The 15,366-nt window shown below is 34.0% G+C and overlaps 2 protein-coding genes and 1 pseudogene across 5 annotated transcripts; 1 reads left to right on the top strand and 2 right to left on the bottom strand.

The window, feature by feature from the left end:
- Window positions 1-1,951: 1,951 nt before the first annotated feature.
- Window positions 1,952-4,231, top strand: TIM10 (Tim10/DDP family zinc finger protein). Of its 2 annotated transcripts, none has more exons than XM_085746967.1 (5): window positions 1,952-2,138; window positions 2,360-2,412; window positions 3,211-3,249; window positions 3,342-3,411; window positions 3,940-4,231. In XM_085746967.1, exons 1-5 carry the CDS (start codon window positions 2,094-2,096, stop codon window positions 3,985-3,987), a joined length of 255 nt encoding a protein of 84 aa, XP_085603093.1. In that variant the 5' UTR covers window positions 1,952-2,093; the 3' UTR covers window positions 3,988-4,231. The 2 variants fall into 2 exon arrangements, with proteins under 2 accessions (XP_085603093.1, XP_085603094.1); XM_085746968.1 differs by having other exon boundaries at window positions 1,966-2,142.
- Window positions 3,940-8,072, bottom strand: LOC146950996 (serine/threonine-protein kinase BSK5-like; annotated as a pseudogene). Its single transcript, XR_015027755.1, has 9 exons — window positions 7,730-8,072; window positions 7,378-7,601; window positions 6,991-7,126; window positions 6,744-6,877; window positions 6,544-6,649; window positions 6,210-6,295; window positions 5,681-5,869; window positions 5,115-5,279; window positions 3,940-4,592 (listed from the first exon to the last, which is right to left on the bottom strand). The product of XR_015027755.1 is annotated as a serine/threonine-protein kinase BSK5-like (transcript).
- A 1,140-nt stretch (window positions 8,073-9,212) lies between these two features.
- On the bottom strand, window positions 9,213-13,687 carry LOC146950995 (uncharacterized). Of its 2 annotated transcripts, none has more exons than XM_085746965.1 (3): window positions 13,450-13,687; window positions 9,857-12,468; window positions 9,213-9,734 (listed from the first exon to the last, which is right to left on the bottom strand). In XM_085746965.1, the coding sequence occupies exons 2-3, from the start codon at window positions 12,332-12,334 to the stop codon at window positions 9,435-9,437; spliced, it is 2,778 nt and encodes a 925-aa protein (XP_085603091.1). In that variant the 5' UTR covers window positions 12,335-12,468; window positions 13,450-13,687; the 3' UTR covers window positions 9,213-9,434. The 2 variants fall into 2 exon arrangements, with proteins under 2 accessions (XP_085603091.1, XP_085603092.1); XM_085746966.1 differs by lacking the exon at window positions 13,450-13,687 and adding an exon at window positions 12,922-13,435.
- Between the last annotated feature and the right edge of the window lie 1,679 nt (window positions 13,688-15,366).

Raw genomic sequence — 15,366 nt, 5'->3', positions numbered from 1 at the left:
ATTTATTTTCTACGCTTGTAGGAAAATGGTGATGAAGGTTGAACAAGACTGTTAGCGTAATTATACACTACCAATTCAATGATGGCCACTCTCTAGAATTCTCTGAAAAAATACATCTTCAAAGCTAATAAAATTGGGGAGCTTTCTTCTCACTTTAGAGTCACTTTAAGTATATTTTCCAAAATAAAAATACAATTTATATGCCGAAGTACTTTTTTTCGTTTAATATATTATATACTATCAGACTCGTGTGGTTTTGTGAAAATCTAACAGGTGAAAAAAAGAAACCCTCGAAAATTAGATGATTTGGATATTGTTGTGATTAGGTGTAATTTATCTAATCTTTACAAAAAAAAAAAAAAATTGACAGAAATCTAATCTTTACATGTGTATGCAAATATTTATATTTTATATAAGAACAAAAATTTCAAATAAAACTCACTTTAGATTATAAAATAAATATTGAGACAATAATTAACAAATCATAGAAGGGATATGGAAGATGCATTTCTTTGCATGGGTGCAGTTCTGTATACGGCAGATTTGTCACAACTTGCTTCCTACGAAAGAAAGTCTTACTCTGTTATGTGAGAATGAGGAAGAGTACATTTAACACTGTTTTTTCTTTGTGCTCATCAATTTAGTCACGGTAACATTTTGCGTTGGATTGTCAAATTTGTGTGTAAGAGCAATGCTAAGAGCAAACACTCTAATGTTGGTGTTATTGATCCTGTGATCATGTGGAACATTTTTGCCTCTTGGAATGAATTCAATTTTGAAGAATTACAGTCTATTCGACATTCGATTATATCAGCTACCATAGAGTGGTCTCATTCTCCTATTTGCGAAGATCGATGGCAGAAGGGTGATCAGGATACACTAGAGCTTAATGTAGATGGCATTGCTATGACTAATCCAGAGAGAGCAACATTGAAGGACTTGTGCAGAATTATGATTGAGCATCCAATTTGGATTCGATAGGAGTATTATAGTTATGTCAAATATTCTTCATGCAGAGATTTAGACTCTCCTTGTTAGTCTCAAATTGTGTTGGCTATCTAACTTTCGGAAGATTATACTCTTGTTTTGATTTGCTTCACATGGTACAATTAGTATATATGGACACTCATCGCTTTTATTATTACGCCTATATGTTGAAAATTATCACGGATTACATGAAGAAAGATTGCAATATTTCTCTCTTCATCAAACTCTTCATGAGGACAATACATGCAAATATTCTAGCAAATTAGGAGCACCTACATCCATGTCACCTATATGGGTGGTATAAATGAGTCTCACATAATGCATTATATTACTTCACACTTCTTAATTATTTAAACCACTCAACTACATTTTTCAAATATTCATACCACTCTTCCAAAATTTTATAATCGGTCTCACAAATATATATTTTACATTAATTTAAAACAGCCTTTGCACAAATATGAACCTATTAATTAAAAAAAAAAAACTCAAGTAAAAAAGGTTTGACAATTGCAAGCAAGGATATGTTGCCGTGGAGAGCAACGATGAAGAGTTTGACTACTCTTCTTCAATGTCAATTATCTAAGACATTTTGTTATTGTGTAGCCCCAATAATATACAGACGATATTGATGCTCTAATTGTTTGGGTACCTTGATTATGGTCTGAGTCGTTGTCATGTATCTCCTTACCTTTGTTTCTTTTTTTTAAAATGCATTTTTGTATAACGTAAAAAAAATATTGTTGGAGTGTCTTTTGTTAGAACTTAATTTGTTTTTAGAGAGAGAATTATAACCTAGTTCTTTTCTTGTTCAAAAATAAAACCTAGTTCTTTTCCCCCTTTTATGTAAACAAAAAAAAAAACTATATTAACATTAACGTTAAACTAAAAAAATCCATTAAAAAAAGTAAATTAAAAAATATTTGTCTTTAAAATAAATAAATTAACGTTTTTTTTTCAGAAGAAAAAAAAGCTACGTAAAACGTGTCCACTCCTTGTGACATTAAAGAGTGCCGTCAAGTTGAGTTTGGTCGAAAAACCCTAAATCACACACATTGGAGCGAATTGAAAGTTTTAGGGTTTAGTTTTGCAGCTTACGATCAACAATGGCCGCAAATGGAATGCCCCCTTCTGGTCTCGACAAAGATCAGGCAGGTATCTCTTCTTTTTCTCCGATTCCATTTTTTTGCTGCAGAAATTGATCCCCATTTCGATCTCAACTTTGTTTCATTTTTTATTTTTGTGTATTACCGTTTGTGATTTCAAGTTTTTACTTTTATTTTCTGGGTATTATTGTTATGATTCATTGTTTGATTTTTTTTTTTTTTTCATTCTGGATTTGTTTAAATAATTTATTTGTTAATTTGAACAGATATTTGGAATGGCTGAAAAGGAGATGGAGTATAGGGTTGAATTGTTCAACAAGTAGGTTTTCTTCAACTTGTTTTCACAGTTATTGCATTAGTCCTTTTTTACTTTTTTATCAGTTAGATTTTCGAATAAACCATAGATGTTGGACCTGTTTGGATAAACAACTTATTTGCAGCTTAAAGCACAAGTGCTTATGATGTTAAATTAAATGCTTATGTATAAGCTTACATAAGCTACTTTTATGGCAAATGGTAACATAAAGTTAAATTGTTTTTGTATATGCTATAAGATGTTTCAAAAGCTATCTTGGAAAACCTATGAAATTAAGTTGAAGAAAGCTTATGAGAAATGTCATAAGCTGTTTTCAAAATTTCTCCCAAATAGCCTCACAAAACTTATGACCGTAGATAAGCTCAAATAAGCCAATCCAAACAAGCCCTGGTCTCTAAACTATAGTTCGTAAAGTATATAAAATCTGTCAATTTAGTCGCTGCTATTAAGAGTTAGAGATCAAACTGATGGATTTTCATATATTTTGACAGGTTTCATATAATTTATAGACTAAATTGACAGATTTCATATACTTTAGGGACTAATTATATTTATGCAGTTTAGGGACTAAGTTAGATAAAGGCTGATAGTTTAGAGATTGAATTGATGGTTTATTCTAGATTTTTTTATTGAACATACATAGATTTCTATGTCACTGTCATGTTCTCTTGCTTTCGGTATTAACTAGAATATTTATCTTGTTGTGCATTTCTTGTGTGATTTTTGCAACTAGTTATAATGAAGGTTTGTTGTTGGCATAATTATTAATTTGGCTTACCCCTTTTTGTTTATACCATTCAGGATGACCCAGTCCTGCTTCAATAAGTGTGTTGACAATAAGTAAGAAAAAGCTCTTTTTCTGTTGCGTTAATTGTTCGACTCCTGTTATGACTTATGAGTGATATAATTTGTTTGTCACTTTATCTTCTCAGGTACAAGGAGTCCGAGCTAAATATGGGCGAAAACACCTGCATTGACCGCTGTGTTTCCAAATACTGGCATGTAAGATGTTCCTTATGTCTCTTTTAGGATTGGATGGGTCAGAGTTTTTTTTTTTTTTTTTTTTTTTGCAAATCCAATATTTGGTTGTTTGTTTCTCATGCTAAAATAGTTTCTCAAATGTCTAAAGGTACAATTTTAGTTGGTTTACTATCTGTTAAAATGTGCTCTTTTTGAAGTGTACTGTTTTTTGACTTGATAGTTTGATGCAATGCAAAACAATTTAAGTGCTTGGATCAAAGAAGTTATGATCTGAATATGGTTTTTACTTTGGAAAATACTGATTTGTACGATGGTGCAGTGATGAAACACAAGAACGATTTTTGGCTGTTGATTTACACCATGGCTATTAAATACGGACATTACCATTTTAGCATATTTTTTTAACGAAACATGTACAATTCTTACCTTTTGTGTTCAGTAACTTCGTAATATTTAGCAATCCTCTTTTACTTTTGGAATCATGGAAACTGCACTTGTTAACCATAATCACTGCCTTATTGTCTAACTGGTGTTTTTTGTTGTTGTCAGGTGACTAATCTAATTGGTCAGCTTCTTGGTACTGGCGGGAAGCAATGATTCAAGTATATTATATTTGTGTTCCATTTTGCGGTTTGATCTACCTGAGCTAGGACTGCAGTATTAGTAGTTGCAACCTGAGGAAGCTTAAATTTAATATTTTGCAATGTCTTTATTATTTCCCATGACTATGTTGAGGTCAAGCTATTTTATCAAGAGTTAATACCTGTTGTGAGCTTGAGGTAGCTCACAGAAAACTCCAGAATAATTTACTCAGTTAATTTAGTTCATTCTTCCTTTCTAATTTGACTCTTTAGTTTTACCTTCCGTTTATATTATTTGGTTGCGAGCTAAATAAATCAATGATTCTTTAAGGACACACTGAAAATAATGAAGATGGACAGAGACAATTATTAATTTGAACTTTGAATCTTGTTGAAGATAATAATACAGCTATTGTTTAAGATAATAATAAAGCTAATGTAATGTTTGTTGAGATATGAACGAGAACCAGAAAGAAGCAAAGACTATGTGCATGTTTCCAATGTTGTTCCTTCTTTAAGACTTTGGTGTGCATCAATGTCCATCCGAAGGTTGAAGAAGGCTGCTGCTTGAAGATAGAAGTAGGCCAGGTGTATTTGATCTGTCCACATTTGGAATGAAAGCTGTGTTGCCAGGAAAGGGCACAAGGCAAAAAAAATGTAAAACAAGGTTAATAAATGTCAACGTTTTTTTTTTTTTTTTTTTTTAACCCTCCAGTTCCTAGATCAAGCTTTGACAAGAACGGTAGTATACAAAAACATTGCTAATCGTTGAACTACAGAATTGAACTTTTTGTAAAGAAATGTGACATTTTTAAGCAAAATCTGACACTTAATCAAACCTTGATCACCAAAGAAATTGATTAAAACATATTCTTTTTGACCAAAAAGTTGAAGTTAAAACATGAGAGAGGCATCAAACAAAGGATACAAAAATACCCAAAAGCAAGTTAGTTATAGCATTGAACACTATTATGAGTTCTAGGAAAAAGATCAGGATTAATAGCTGGTAAATTTGTGATCAAGAAGCTTTTGAAAAATTTGTTTGGACCAAAAATAATAAGTAAAGCCTATCCTATCAAAGAAATATTCTCTTAACAACATCAGCAGCGACTGAGAAACAAATGTGGAGAAGCTTTGATTTACCTCATTTGCAACATTTTCATTCTTCATCGATGCCACTCTTTCCAAAATTTTGTGTATTGTAATGAGATTTTTTCTAGAACAAGCTTCCCCAAACAGTGTCAATGAAACTGTTTCAATTGATGGTTCACTCTCATCTAGTATACCCAATAAAACAAGTGATGAAACCTGCCAAATAACACTAGCTCTAAACCAAATAAATTGTTATGCTTTTACCAAGCTTCAATAATATGACACAATACTTGATTGACTTAGGCCATGTTTAGATAAAAAAGTTTAGTTAAGTGTTTATCATTCAATTGCTTATGTATAAACTATTTCTATAACAAAAGATAAGATAATGTGAAATGGTGTTCGTATAAAAAATAATTGTTTTACAAGCTATCTTAGAAAGCTTATGGAAATAAGCTAAAAACAACTTATGAAGATGTCATAAGTTGTTTCCATAAGCTCTTACAATCAGTCTCACAAGTGTTTATGCCAACAAATAAGCTTTAATAAACCAATCCAAATAGCCTTTGTTACAGAGAACAGAAAACAAAAGCAACAAGGGGAAAATAAGCTCATACTGAAGTTTCTTTTTGAAGATGAGTTAGAGCATTCACAGATGACTTGGCATTTGGTCTTTCACGAGGTTCGTACTGCAAACAATGTGAACCTAATCTAACTAACTCAGTTCCATCATCATTTGAAAAACGACCTTCCAAACACGAGTCCATGAACAATGAAAATTTTCTGGCTCGAATAAGGTTGAGTGCCTGCACTGCATGTAAAAGGATTATGATGCAACACGTAGACAGCAGTAAAAATTTGAAATTTTTTGAAGTAATTGAATATGTAGTTACTGTCATACAGGTGTCAGACACACAAGCATGTTCTTCAATTTGAAGAATTGGTGTTATATGGATCATGGTCTCCATTTTATTCGCGTACAAACTATAATTATTGTGAACATTTTAAACCAACCTTCCAAGGATGCCATTGTCAATCCAAGTCAGTTGTCAAAACTTCTATGAATCAAATATTCACTAAACAAAATAAACACAGTCCAATAAAATAAATTGAAGAAAGTGTGAAGCGGGTAACAAGAGAGTATACATGGCTGGGTGGGATATGCTTTCCACTCAGAAGATCAAGCAAAGGTGTTCCAAAACAGTAAATTACACTTTCTGGAGTAATATTTCCTGCAAATTTCAATTAACAGTGCTTGCTTGGTTAAAAAATTGAATAAGTGAGAATGCATGAAAAATGTTGACTATTTCTGCATCATCATTTTTGGATGGATAAATGCCACCAAGACTAAAAGTGAAGGATTCTAAAATTACAGGGATAAAATCCACACAAAAAAAAATGCATGGCCTAAAACCATATTTTACCTATATTATAAGGACCAAAGGCGCTATTAACCCAATTTTTTTCCTTCAATTTTTACATGTCCTCGAATATTCTGGAGGGGTAAAAGCTAAATTTGTACCGTAGCTTTTACCATCTTTTCTGTTTTTCATTAGTCCAAAACAAGACAGTCTAGGGTTGCCATCAGCCATCCTGTCTACCATTGATACCATATGTAAACAATGGTTAATAAAAACATGATGACTCAAAAGAGACTAGAACCTAATCATAAAAGCTTACTTGATCAAACAAAATTCTGCAAGCATTAAGATCATGGTACAATGGCCTTCCTCTAATGCTGCAGTATTCCAAAGCTTGTGCTAAATACAAGGCCAGTCTCAACCTCATTGCCCATTTCGTAGGCTGAGTCTCCCCTACCACATATAGTTCACACAAATCACAAACAAGTTTTCTACATGAAGTTTAAGAATTCACAAACTACATTAACAAAATATGGATATAGCAGATTCTTAAATTGAGCCCTTACAGCGAAAGAGATGCTTAAAGAGAGTTTCATTAGGCGTAAATTCTGCAATTAGCAATCTCTCTTCTCCTTCACAGCAACAACCAACCAAGTTAGCTAACCTATCATTCTGCAGTTTCCCTACTTCTTGTGCTTCGTCCTAAAATATCCAACCAAACAAAACACATCAAACATCAACTTTCATCATATGTAGCACTGACATTTCTGAAATTGTAGGTGTGTATGAGTGTCCCTGACATGTGTTGATGTACTACACCAACACAACACTCGCACTTGTGAATTGTGATTACCTACATTTACTTTTATTTTCCCAAATTATTATTGGTGTCTATATATACTCATACACATGCAAAGTGCATAAATGAAATCAATATAGAAGCACAAACAAACCAGGAATTGGTGTGAATCAGGCCAAGCAGACTTGTTGAAACGCTTCACAGCAACCAACATGTGATCTTTAATCATTCCTCTGTAGACAACATTGGGAGCCTTCTCACCATGTTCCGATACAATGTTTTCGGGTGAAAATCCTGACGTGGCAGTTCTTAGTTGGTCCAAGCTAAACTTAGTGAAACCACCCCAAGAATCCTTCTCCTCACCCTTGTTCCCATCATCTATGTCCATAATGAATCAAATCAACGTTAAAAAACAAAATTTGAATTTGAAAAAGACGCTGATAAAAAATGCTTTTGTTCTTGTCTTTTCGTTGACCCAGATAGTGTGAATAGTAAGATAAGTTCACCATGATCAGTTAATTGATGAAAAGTGGATTTTGTGTAGGAGGGCAAGAAGCATAGACAGAATTTAGAGCAATGAGCTCCCATTGCTGAAAATGCAGTAGAATACTACAGCACCACTTTTGTCTTCTTCTTGCTCTTGTTGTTTGTATCCTCTATGTGTATATAACTAGATGAAAAGACAAAGTGGTGACAGAGAATGAAGAGAAGAGAGAAAGTTCGAAGGATTTGTGTTTGGTGGTATCAGTCCCTCACCACCATTCTCCATCATTCGCTCTTGCTGTCTCTCCTTTATCATTATTCTTCTATTTTCTTTGTAAAATACTTTGACATGAGAAGAGATGAATATGTAATTTAAGTTTCTCTAGGAGAATAAGAGTGTAAGCTTTTCTTTGAAATACAAATAAATATCTATGATTAGGCTACATAATATGAATGTTATGAAATCAGATACATCATATTGAAAGGCTGTTATTTTATTTGGTCAGATTGAGACAATTTCCCATCATACACAAGAGAATATTGTAGCAGTAATTATATTATTTACCCTTTTAATTGTCTTTGTTTATCATATATATTATAATTAAAATATATTTTTTCATAGCATAATTACTTTTTTATTCACCTTATTATAGTCATGTGTGATTTTAATCTGTAAACACTTAACGATTGTGGTTCAATTGGTTGAAAATGATAATCTTGTGGGAAATATGTGATTTCAATATCAGAGATTAATCAAAAAGCAAGCGAATCATAACAAAACTGCAACAAATAATGGTGGCCTTTTGGCTTGCACCCTGTTTGGTTATTGAAACCTTGAACTCTAATCAACAAAGGGTCTTTTCTTGATCAACCTTTCCAGCTCTGTGCTCACTAGTCAGTAGTCACTACTGACCTGAACCCGAATTCTGTTGCGACATGCGACTTTTTTTTTCTTCCTGGATATGGTTAACATGTGACGTGAGCTTTGACTCCTGAGATTTGTGCTACGGACTACAGTTAATACAAATAATATTTCTGGTCTAACATTATATTTAGTTATTTACAATGAAAATGAGATATTTGCAACTGATTTCCCAGATTAATACGCCTTGGTACAATCATCCTTGCAAATGAGATATCTATAGACCGAGGAGGACTAGCGGCATATATGTTCCTGCTTTTTCAACCTTTGCAACTTCGTATGTTCCAAATGTACTTTCCGTTAATCAATGGTGTACGAATCTCTAGAGTTTGAAAGTTGAAACACCAATCATAAACTGAAAGTACGTATTGAACTCAACTCTAAGATTCGGACACCAATGATTTACCAAAATTTACATATGGAACTCAATTGTCAACTCCCTTTTGGAAATCAGGCTTAGTAGTACTAGTACACTTGTACATCACATTATTTCAAGATGCCATTTTGAATGTGGTCACTTACCCATCCGATAAAACGACTCTAATTACACGATTTATTGGTCAACCAGGTGAATGAGACAAAAATGAAATACCAAAAGATAAAATGCAATTTACTGCTATTCACACTTCAACTAGTTGTTAGTTGACAATGATTATTTATGATCGAGTTATGAGCTTGCAAGGCTTTCACCTATGCAGCACGTAAGAATAACATACTACTCTAGTAAAAAAACAAATATTTGCTAGTTACCCACGTTATGCACTAAATGGCAACGAGACATAAGATTTGACTTTACTCCATAAAATTTAGACCCTTCCAACTGGAGAGACAGGAGGATAGGCAGCGTAACTTGCAGGAATGTCATCAGATTTACCATGACCCTTTAGTTCACCTGTTTGAACCAATAGAGATTCCGCCTGATTCTTTCCCTCGATGGAGTTTCTTGATCCAGAAAGTTCGTAAGGGAGTTTGCCATCCACCATTGCAATGCAAATGGAGAACGCTTGCAAGGGTGAAAGTGATGAACCAAAAGCTACTGAATATACTCCAGGTTCAAAATGGGAAAAATTGAAAACAGGACGGTTATCTTGACATTGTTCAGTCCCCTGTATTTAGCATTCATAGCTTAAATAAATTAATAATCAATTATCTACACACTAACCAACTAAGATTAATCTACAATATGCTAGGAAGGATAACCAACTTAAATTAATGGAAGAGAAAATACCTGGAAGAAAAGCTCATACTGATCTGCAAAATAAGCTTCTGATGTTCTTGATTTTCTGCACGTTTGATTATTGTTGGCAAGAATTTTTAGCTTACAAGCCAAATCCCAACCTCCGCAATCACAGGATCCACCAGTTTTCCAGCGCTCAATAAGCGACGAAGGTCCACCATCACTTGGAAGACTATGAACTCCGCTTGGAAGCACCACTGTTACCTGTAATAGATCTTGACATTCATGCTGATGCGTATAACTAATAGCTTTGGGTGATTTGACAACTATAGCAGCAAGCTCGTCATCTGGCTGATAGTCAGCCACCTGAGTATCTCCTTGCTTTAGTTTTACAGAAAATAAAACAAACTCTTTTGTGATAGAGTCCACACGGTTCTGGCTATTTGAATCATCATAGTGCAAATCAGAAAGCTTCATTTGAGCAATGACATGGCGAACGTAATCAGGACCTTTGCTTTTTCCTGTGTTATTTGTCCGACTTCCATTCTTCTTTTTAACCTCCCTAAATGTGAAAAAAGTATAGATACAACTGCATTCACCTTGTCTTGGGACGGTTGAGTACTTCACTGTGGCGGCGAGAATATTGCTATTGTTGCCAACAGCAAATGTAAAAAGGGGCTGACCATTCTTCATGGATATTCTCAGTAGAGCTTGAGACGTCGAAGGTATATACTTCTCTTCACTTGACGATTCCGCAGTGTTAACTGTGGAACAACCAAACCTCTGGTCCTTGTCCAATTCTTTTTCAGGTAGTATAGTGGAACATTTCCCATTACCTGACCTACCACTCTTATTTGTAACCACAGACTCTTTCTGAAATAAATTTATGGAGTGATGGCAGTTTGCTGCCTTAGGTTTCAGCAGTGGATCAAGTAACCTCCTTAAAGGGCTGGACCTGCTTTTACCAGCAGCACCTGATTTGTTGCCTGAAATGTTTGAACCAACATAACCTCTCGCATTTTGTGAATCTTTTTGCGATACCTCCATGGAGTTATGGCAGTTTGCTGCCTTTGGTTTCACCAGTGGATCAAGGAATCTCCTCAAAGGGCTGGACCTGTTTTTGCCAGCATTTCCAGGTTTATCACTGCCTGGCATGTTTGAGCTAGCATGACCTCTCACATTTTCTGAACTAGGTTTATGTGTGGCTACGGAGCTCTGGTGTGGAACATATGCAACCTCTTTACAGCCAGAAACTTTATTTGTGAAGCCCATGCTGAAGCTAAGTCGACGGAAAGGTGAAGAGCTTCTTGGTTTCTCATTAGTTACTTTCTGGTCTACTTCCGTAGGAGGTGCATTTGCAGAGCAAGATACAGCAACAGTGCGCTTCCTTTCCTCGGCCTTTCTAGATCTGCATGGACTCATTCCCATTCTGACAGATACGGGTGCCGAAGGTTCTGAAAAAGTAGAAACAGGAATTTTGAAACTTTCGGCATCATTGGAACTAGGTTGTGACTCTTTAGTCTGGGAATGACTTTCTCTAAGTTCATCTGGCAGAGGACAGGAGTGTGAAACATTGCAATTCAGATATGTACAGGAGGGTTCCTTCGGATTTACAAATAATCTTGTTTGACTATGGCTTCCTAACTTCTGATCCAAGGTTGTTTGCATATCAGGAGCTCTACAGTGATTGTTTTTATGAGGGTTGTCTCTAGGTAATATAAGAACAATTGGTTTGCTTTTCCCAAGCATATCATGTGCATTAACACCACTACTTTGTTCTCTTAAATTCCCCTTTTTCTTTTCCATTTGATCATCTTGCGTGCTCATTTCCAACTTAGCATGTGAAGCTGCCTCGTAAGTCCGGTCATGTGACAAGATGCCACTTTCCTTAATAATATGTGGATGTAAATGTTTCCTGTCAGAACCTTTCAATATACTAGTAGGATGGTTTCGGGAAAGATGATCAATAGTCCGGACATTTTTTCGCTGTATGTCAATACTACTGTTGCCATCTCTTAGATTCAGACGATTTCCAGCATTCTCTCCAGAGGATCTGACAGCTATATAATGGTCTTGCTTTGTAGAAGCCATAGAGTGAGATTGCACTGATTGTGGGATTATCCTTTGACGAGAAGGAGACCAATTTAGACCCCTTCTAGAATTACCACATAAGTCCTCGGTACGGATAGAAGTTGATGTATTACTAGAAGATGTTGAGCTTCGGCTACTTCTGGGGGGTACAAGTTTATTGCTGTACTGCCAACGTTCCAGACTGGTCCAATCAAGGACCCCAACATTCAAAGCTTTCTCCGGGATTTTTTCTCCCCTCTCCAAATAACCTGGTAAAGTTTTCATGTGCTTAACAAGCTCATCTTCATCATTTTCCCTTCTACAAGTTGTTTGCCTTTGTTGATTCGAAAAACCTTTTAAAGATTTGTCTGCCTCGTCTTTGGTAACTTCACGATGAAAATCAGCGTACGACAAAGAAGAGTTTTCAGGTTTGAACCCATCAACAGGTTTTCTACTCATGCTGGTGGATAACTTTCAGGCTTCTATTCTAACCTAATATCAGTTAGATAAACATCCAATGCACCAGCTTTGAAAATACCCTTTTGTCTTCCAAATAAATTTCAGTTTTTAAAATATCGATGCTCGCTGCAAAACTGAATTACAATTACAAATCAGACTTCCAAAAACAAAGATTTCATAAACTGAATTATCACATAATGAAAATAAATATACAAACAAACAAATATATTAATATCAAATAAAGGGTAACCTCTACAACTAATCCCACATTATTATTTCCTTTTTGATAAGATTCTTAACTACTCCCATATTAGATTTGTTTCCTCATTTGAATAATCACATGAAACAAATGCAAAACTAATAACAAGTAATATTATAATAACAAGCAGTTAGAATTACACCAACTACAAAACCATATTAATCAAATATTGAGTGGTGAATGAGCTCCACCAAAAGACGAATCATTCAGTATAACCGAGTTCAATTCTTGGGTGGATCAGTTATTTGCAAGGCTTTACTTACCACTCCACCGAACTACCTACCCTTTCAACAAAACAAAAACAAACAAAAATGAAGAGAAAATAAACCTGTTATGAGTTTCATTTGATCGGCAGTAACGAAAAATGAGAAAATCCAATAGGGTAGTTAATCACAATGGAGCTCAGAATAGGTAAAGGTTGTAGCTCAAAACTCAAGTGGAGCGTTTTTTGGTTTGAAATGTTGTTCCTAAAAAATCTGATACTAATAGTTACAAGTTTGAATTGTTCACATAGCTTAACCTCTCAAGAATAGCACAAATTAAAAAGAAAAGTGTACGTTAATTAATGGATTAATGCAACAAAAAAAAATTAAAAATGAATAATGCAGGGACAAAACCGAAAATCACATAAGCTAAAATTGCGGAAGCGATTATAAAACAAACGGTAGTGGTACACGCAAGCAAGCACATTTTCATCATGTAATTACAAAAACAAAACAAAAAATGGAAAAAATAACAGAACAACGGAAAAATAGGACCTTGTTTGGAAATTGCTAAAAAAAAGCAGTTTCTGTGATTGATTGATTGATGAATCAAAATGCGAAAAGTAAAAGCTAAAATGTGATTTGAAGGTTACCGGAGAAGCGAGAAATGGAAGGAAGGAAAGAGTGTCGGTGCCGTTAGAAAACGACGTCGTAACAGAGTGAAGTGCAAGAAGAGCAACACTTCCAAAACGACGTCGTTGAGTGTTGTTACTATTGATTCCACTAACTTCAATCCAAAATGTGTGAGAGTTGTTGAAACAGAGAGATTGATTTTTGTGCAGTGAGTGAGTATTGTGATGTCACTGTGCCTGCCTGCAATGAAGTGTGTGTGAAAACTGAAGAGTGATGATGTTATGATTAGTCAATGGAGATTGCTTTTGTGGGGTCTATTGATTTCATCTAACGGTTGGAAAGTGTGGTTTGAAATATGATCGTACGGTTATGAGTGCTTAAAGTAGTTGCATGTTTTGTTTTGGGGTTATATGATTATTGCACCTCGTGTGGTTGGTAGGGATATCAACTATAGTAGGAATATGATCTAGTTTTATTGAGAGGAAACCCTGATCAACAAGAGTTTGGTTAGGAATTTGGAGTTCAGTCGTAAGGGATCTAAATTCAATAAAAAATTGTTTTATTTTAGAGTAATGATATTTGTACATCCAATTGATGACAACTTTGGTGACAACCTTATTTTTCTCTCTTCTTATTGGTCAAAAACAATGGAGGGAGAAAAAGGAAGAGAGAGAATAAGAATGTCATGTGAGTATGAGAGAGAAAGTTGTCCAAAAGTTGTTGCAAAATGGTTGTACAAATATCATTTCTCTGGATAAGAAATGATATTTTGACAACCACTTTTTGACAACTTTTGGACAACTTTCTCTCTCATACTCACATGATGTTGTTATCCTCTCTCTTCCTTTTTCTCTCTCCATTGTTTTTGACCAATAAGAAGTGAGAAAAACAAGGTTGTCAACAAAGTTGTCATCAAATGGATGTCAAAATATCATTACTCGTGAATACCATAATTTGAAAATGAATCACATAGAGCGGTTAAAGCCACGTAACTTTCACCCAATATGAAACTGAGTATTACAAATAGTGTTAAAAGAGTATTAAAGGAAAGTGTTATTAGTATTTCTATTTTGACTAATCTTCTCACAAATAAGCAGTTTTTGTATTCGTCTTACATATAATGGATAACTTTACTATTACTAACATAAAATTAAACTCCACCAAATTGCCCAAAATATCTTAGGTCAAACGGTTAATATCACTAATTTAATGAGTTTTATGCTCAATTTGCTATTAAATAAATATGAACATAATAAAACCGAACTCCATTAAATTGCCTAAAATGTCCTCGAACAAACTCTTAATACCAATAATTTATGGGTTTCATGGTCAATCTAGTACTATTATATTAACTAATAAAAGACTCGTGCATTCGCACGCATCGCGTAATATTGCAGTAATTATATAGTGAAAAATAATTACATTAGTAATATTATGAAATGTTTGAAGATGGTAAATGAAAATTATCAGTATTAATGTAATGTTTCTATTAAAAAATTATATGTAAAAATCCGTTAAATATTTGCTTGTTACAAATCTGCTGATTTGTCTATATTTACGAAAGCAAATTTTTATGAATTGATATGAGATGCGTAAAAAAAAAGTATTGATATAAGAAAATCAATATGATAAATTTTTGAAAATTCGTCACTATTTTCAAACTATCAATATTAATATAGTGTTTCTATTAAATATTTTGTTATTTTTATATGCAAAACACCGTTATATATTTTCACTGCGCTCGATGCGGATTTTATGTGTTTGTATCTATGCTGACAAAATTTTATTTAACGATATGAGAAAGTCAATATGATAAAATTTTGAAAACTCGTAACAATTTTCAAAATATCAACATTAATGCAGTGTTTCTATTAAATATCTTTTTCCTTTTACATGCATAGCACAATTAAATATTTGCATCACACTCGTTGTAAATT

Source organism: Medicago sativa, chromosome 2 (assembly GCF_051527215.1).
Source record: "Medicago sativa cultivar Bolivia chromosome 2, Bolivia_mono, whole genome shotgun sequence".
Lineage (NCBI taxonomy): Eukaryota > Viridiplantae > Streptophyta > Magnoliopsida > Fabales > Fabaceae > Medicago > Medicago sativa.
This window is presented reverse-complemented; position numbering and strand designations above follow the sequence as displayed.